This window comes from Podarcis erhardii (assembly GCF_964252035.2).
Source record: "Podarcis erhardii genome assembly, chromosome: 9".
In the NCBI taxonomy this organism is placed as follows: domain Eukaryota; kingdom Metazoa; phylum Chordata; class Lepidosauria; order Squamata; family Lacertidae; genus Podarcis; species Podarcis erhardii.
The window spans coordinates 5,734,282-5,740,281 of record NC_138512.1 but is presented as its reverse complement, the minus strand read 5'-3'; the positions used below and the strand labels follow the sequence as shown (position 1 = coordinate 5,740,281).

At 48.9% G+C, this 6,000-nt stretch overlaps 1 protein-coding gene and 1 long non-coding RNA gene across 4 annotated transcripts in view; one reads left to right on the top strand and one right to left on the bottom strand.

Annotated features, from left to right (window-relative positions):
* Positions 1 to 1,581: 1,581 nt before the first annotated feature.
* On the bottom strand, positions 1,582 to 2,333 carry LOC309350043. The gene is made up of 2 exons (XR_014160282.1): positions 1,898 to 2,333; positions 1,582 to 1,734 (listed from the first exon to the last, which is right to left on the bottom strand). It is a non-coding gene; the product is annotated as an uncharacterized lncRNA (long non-coding RNA).
* Positions 2,334 to 2,913: 580 nt separating this feature from the next.
* Positions 2,914 to 6,000, top strand: part of DOK7 (docking protein 7) — a 44,122-nt gene continuing 41,035 nt past the window's right edge. For 2 of the 3 annotated variants that reach the window (XM_081876274.1, XM_081876273.1), the window contains exons 1-2: positions 2,914 to 3,138; positions 3,325 to 3,370. In XM_081876274.1, coding sequence (XP_081732400.1) covers positions 3,082 to 3,138; positions 3,325 to 3,370 — 103 coding nt within the window. In that variant the 5' untranslated portion in view covers positions 2,914 to 3,081. The remainder of the gene's footprint in view (positions 3,139 to 3,324; positions 3,371 to 6,000) is intronic. The other variant, XM_081876272.1, reaches the window with a different exon arrangement.

The following is a 6,000-nucleotide window of genomic DNA, read 5'->3' as shown; positions in this document are numbered from 1 at the left end:
ATAATTTTACACTGTTTCTATAGATAGATTTTAAACTTCTTCCAATCTTCTTCCACCAACTCTTCTCCCTGGTCTCGGATTCTGCCCGTCATTTCCGCCAATTCCATGTAGTCCATTACTTGCATCTGCCATTCTTCCAAGGTGGGTAGGTCTTGTGTCTTCCAATGCTTTGCAATGAGTATCCTTGCTGCTGCTGTGGCGTACATAGAGAAAGTTCTATCCTTCTTTGGCACCAATTGGCCGACCATGCCCAGGAGTTTTAGTTTTGAAAGACTGCACAAAACTACTCCGAAGAGTCAGCAGGTTAGGCCAAGGCTCCAATCTCCTCCAGCATCCTCATCTCACAGTGGCTGGGCAGAGGCCCGTGGGAAGCCCATAAGCAGACACGGGGTGCAACCACCACAGTCTCCTGCGTCTCCCAGAAACCGGCATTCAAAGGCACCAAGGGCAGTGAAGGCAGAACCACTATGGCTAGTAGCCCAACAGAATCACAGAATCATAGAGTTGGAAGAGACCCCAAGGGCCATCGAGTCCAACCCCCTGCCAAGCGGGAAACACCATCAGAGCACTCCTGACATATGGTTGTCAAGCCTCTGCTTAAAGACCTCCAAAGAAGGAGACTCCACCACACTCCTTGGCAGCAAATTCCACTGTCAAACAGCTCTTACTGTCAGGAAGTTCCTCCTAATGTTTAGGTGGAATCTTTTTTCTTGTAGTTTGGAGCCATTGCTCCGTGTCCGCTTCTCTGGAGCAGCAGAAAACAACCTTTCTCCCTCCTCTATGTGACATCCTTTTATATATTTGAACATGGCTAAACATGCCCAGCTCCCTTAGCCGTTCCTCATAAGGCATCGTTTCCAGGCCTTTGACCATTTTGGTTGCCCTCCTCTGGACATGTTCCAGTTTGTGTCCTTCTTGAACTGTGGTGCCCAGAACTGGACACAGTACTCCAGGTGAGGTCTGACCAGAGCAGAATATAGTGGCACTATTACTTCCCTTGTCCTCCCTGGATTTGTCTGATCCTCTCTTAAAGCCATCCAAGTTGGTGGCCACTGCTTCGTCTCATGAGAGCAAATGCTAGTTTTATGAGCCATTGATCAGCCTTAGCAACAGCCCACTTCATTGAATGACCCCAAGTTCTAGTACCATGCAAAAGGGAATATTTCTCTGTCCACTTTCTCCATAACAGGCAACTACCCACTTGCGCACAATTGGCATGCATGCGACCCCTGACGCACCACAAGTGGGACGGGGCAGGCTTACATTCGTCCTGATGTGCACGGTGCCTCAGAACCATAGCTGTCAACGTTTCCCTTTTTTTAAAGGGAAATTCCCTTATTCCGAATAGGATTCCTCTTAAGAAAAGGGAAAAGTTGACAGCTATGCTCAGAACTCAACCCCTGCGTAAAAGGGGCCTGTAAAGTATCGTGCACGCTTCTTACCTTTCATCTAAATTAAAAAGCTACAAATGTTGCAACCTTTCTTCTAAGGGCAGTTGTACCATCCCCTTGGTCATCTTGGGAGTTTTCCCCACTCTACAATATTATTTTTGAGGTAAAACAGTGTGGTCACACCATAGAGTTCAGCATTTATGACAGTCGATTTTATTTTCAATCCCATTCCTAAAGATCCCTAGCATGGAATTTGCTTTTTTCACAGTTGCCACATCCTGGGCCAACATCTTCAAGCTATCAACGCTTTGGAGTACAAGCCTGGGCAGCGTGTCTGGAGGTCCTGGGCTTCCAGGCAAAAGACCCAGTGGCGTAGTGTGGGGGGTGCAGGGGGGGCGGCCGCACTGGGCGCAACATCTGGGGTTAGGGCAAATCCACGGGTTAGGGGGCGCAAATCCACGGGTTAGGGGGCGCAAATTACTTGGCTTGCCCCGGGTGCTGACAACCCACGCTATGCCACTGAAAAGACCCCCCTCTTCACCTCGCTGATGTGGTCCAAAGGAAAGCAAGAGCAATACGTTTGGAACTAGTTTGGCTGAAGGAATTGCTGGAAGGAGCCTTAGGGACTCCACTCCAGATCTGTGTAGGATTTACTCCCAAAGATGTCCCACAAGCCAGCAGGTACAGATTTTTCCTCACGGTTTACTCCCAAAGCCTTTCCCACTAATTAGTGTAGCTGCAAGGCAACAGGGGTTTAGGATCAAAGTCTTCCTTCTCTTAAAGCTACTCACTACAATCTCAGTATCTTATTCATGGTCAGTCACTATCAGTTCTATTCAGCACATATACAGTGGTACCTCAGGTTAAAGATGCTTCAGGTTACAGACACCGCTAACCCAGAAATCGTACCTTGGGTTAAGAACTTTGCTTCAGGATGAGAACAGAAATTCTGTTCTGGCGGTGCGGCAGCAGCAGGAGGCTCCATTAGCTAAAGTGGTGCTTCAGGTTAAGAACAGTTTCAGGATAAGAACAGACCTCCAGAATGAATTAAGTTCTTAACCCGAGGTACCACTTTATGTGCATTTAGGGGGTTTTTTTTGGGGGGGGAGGGTTCCCCTCAGTGCATCACTTTACACTTGCTGATGTTGAACTGTGTTTTCCATTTTACTGCCCGTTCAATTTGGAGAAATCCTTTGGGGCTTCTACTTGTTTTTGGTATTGTAGACCTGACAGCTTCACTGCTCGCCTGTAAATTTTGATCCTTTATGAACCACGAGCTCAAGCCGGAGAGAAGGCGAGGCAGCAAGCAGGGTGCTCCTTGCAAGGGCTAGTCCCCCGGGGGAGGCGATCCCCTTGGGGGGGGCAGGTTTCCCAGGGGCAGTCGATCGCGACGTCGATCTTTCTTCCCCCTCCCCCCATTCCTGATCCCTTCTTCGCTGGCGGGGAGGAGGAGGAGAGGAGGAGGTGGCGCCCGTTTGGGGCTCGACCCAGGCGCCCCCACGCCCCCAGCCCCTGCCGCCCCCTCGGTCTCTCCGGCCGCCTCCCTCCGGCGCGCTCCCCTTTCTTCTCCCGGCTCGCCTCCGCCCCGCCTGCTCCCACTCGCCGCAGTGACCCAATAAAGCTATTTTGAAAGTGACCCCCGCAGCAGCTCAGCCCAGCCGGCAGCAGCTGTCGGAAATCATGACTGAAGATGACGGATTCCGCGGTGGTGGTGGAGGGCCCGCTCAAGTGGAGAGACGGCAAAAAGGTGCCCGGCGCCAAGCTCCCTCGGCCCGCCGCCGCGGCCTGCCTTTTCCGCCTGGGGGCTGGGGGGGGGGTCGGGCAGGGGGTCGGGGGGCTGCCTGCCGGAGGGGCTGGGCGCGGGAGAGGGGCGCGGGAAGGCGCGCCAGGGCTCCCCGCCACCAACGCCTCGTCTCTCTTTCTGTCTCCACAGTGGAAGAACCGATGGGCGGTGCTGCGCAAACCTTCGCCGGTGGCGGGTGAGTCTGGGATCGGGGGTGGGAGACGGGACAAAGGGGCTTTTCGCTCTTTCCTCTTTGCTTTTCCCCCTTCGCAATGAGACGCGCGAGAGGGTTGCGCGGGCTCGCCGGGAGAGCGAGGGGACGCCGTGCGCCTTTGGAGAGCCGTGCGCCTTTGGAGAGGCCGTGCGCCTTTGGAGAGCCGTGCGCCTTTGGAGAGCCGTGCGCCCGGAGAAGAAGGGAAGGAGGCGAGGGCGAGCGCTCTCTCCCCGCCGCGCCTCTCGCCCCCCTCGCTGCCCTTGTCCGTCTCGCGGCTCTTCCTTTTCCCTTCCTGTTCTGGTGGCCGGAGGGCGCGCTAATTATAGAAAGAGGATATGGCAGGGGCCTGGAAGCCTGCGCGGATCAGTTGATCCCTCCTCTATCAAACCAAATCTTGGATTCAGTTTCGAACCATTTCTATATTAAGAAGGCCAGGCTGTGGGCCGGGTCCTCTCAGTCTGCTGGTGTATATTAAACACAAGCTGCGGGGCATAATATAAATAAATAAACACAGCGTAATATAAGATTATCCCACTCCTAGATTTTTTTCTGATGAAACCGTCTACAGTGTAGGCTAGCTGCCTTTCAAAAGACCCACACCTTTCAATTAACTAATTCCACTTGCATTCTTTTGTAGCTCTTTACATGCTGTCTCCATTTGTCTCTGTTCTTCAGCCTTTCCTCCCCAGTGACAATTGCCTCTTCCCTATTTCCATCCCATTCTTCCCATAAGAAATGGCTGTGATAATGAATGGATAGGCAGAGCTTTCTTTTTAATGCATGTAATATATTGGGTTTTTGAAGCATTATATATATTAAAATTAACTTATATTGGACTGAAATTCATGCTGTAATCAATACTGAAATACACTTGCCTCCCCCTGTTGGTAATCTTGCATGGATATGTAAAAAGTACAGTTTCAAGAAAAGTTCATAATTCTTGAGAAATATTTTATTTATTGCCTTAAATTAATCTTACTCACGATGAATGGCTAACAAAAAATTAAACAAACTTTCTTAGGTAAGTTACAGGTAGATAGCTGTGTTGGTCTGCCATAGTTGAAACATAAACAAAAGAATTCCTTCCAGTAGCACCTTAGACAAAAGCTCATACCAATAACAAACTTAGTTGGTCTCTAAGGTGCTACTGGAAGGAATTTTGTTTGTATGTTTGTTTCTTAGGTAAAACACGTTATTCCAGCAACCTCTTTGGAGACCTCTCAGAATAATTTACATTTTTGGAACAATAGGTATCATAAGTGGAATTTTACATCACATTGCTTTTATCTGCTCTTTGATTATACAGTGGTGCCCCACAAGACGAATGCCTCGCAAGACGAAAAAACTGCTAGACGAAGAGACTCGCGGAACGGATTAATTTTGTCTTGCGAGGCACCACTGTATATATATATATGAGAGAGACATTTTTGTATGTGCTGTAACATTTTTAAAAAATGCATCAAGAGCTTTATGTCACATAAAAAGTGTGTGCCAATAGGTTCTCAATACAGTATTAAAAATAAAAAGTAAAAGTGGAGGAAAGCAACCCCCCCCCCAAAAAATGACCTGTAACTGATCTTCATGGTTACCCTGTTCTAGTAAGGTGGACATGCTCTAGACATTTCAGGGTTATCCTCCCACCCTTGTTGCATCAGAATGAGATAAGGCCGACTCCTCTGCTGGAGAGGAGCTCCCAGTCTCCAGAATTGCCCTGCCTTACATCTCAAAAGCGGGATCCGTGCTCTTCTTTTTATGCTCTATTTTATTTTAATGACACATCTTACATGACACATCTTCAACAAGGGCTTAGGTTTTTTTCTTTAAAAAAGTATGATGCAGGTGAAGATAGGTGAGCTCTATGGGGGCTGAGTCTTTTCTGCCATCCCTTTCTGGCTTGTGATGGGGAGGGAGAAGCAGAGTCTAGATTAGCCAGATGCTACATCGTTTTGCAGCAATTCTTGTACTTCTCCCCACCCTGCCATTTCTTCAAAGGAATCAGTTGGGGCTTACTTTTCTTTGGGGAGCACTTGGCAGACAAGAATGGAGAGGGTATGTTTGAGCTGCCTGCTTCTTTCCTAAACTACATGATTGCAGGAAGGCATTTTCCTTGGCCTTTTCTGCTGGTCTAGGGCAGCAGGGAAGTGGAGGCAGCATGATGAACTTGAAATACACCTGCCCTTTTCTCTATCCTGTTACACCATCCCCTCAAGTTCAAGTGGACTGGGCAGAGAGGAACAACTGGGCAGAGGGGGCACCACAGTTTGAGAAGGATATTGACGAGCTGGAACATGTGCAGTGGAGGGCTACCAAGATGATCAAGCATCTGGAAACCAAGCCTTAAGATGAATGGTTAAAGGAGTTGGGTATGTTTCGCCTGGGAAACAGGAAAATGAGAGGAGATATGATAGCCTACTTCAGATATCTGAAGGACTGTCAATCACATAGAAGATGAAGTGAGCTTGTTTGCTCCTACTCCAGAAAGTAGGACCAAATCCAAAGAATCCAAATTACAAGGAAGGAGATTCCAACTAAACATCAGGAAGAACTTTCTGATAGGCTATCTCAGAATGTGGTGGAGTATCCTTCACTGGAGGCTTTTGAACAGAGGTTGG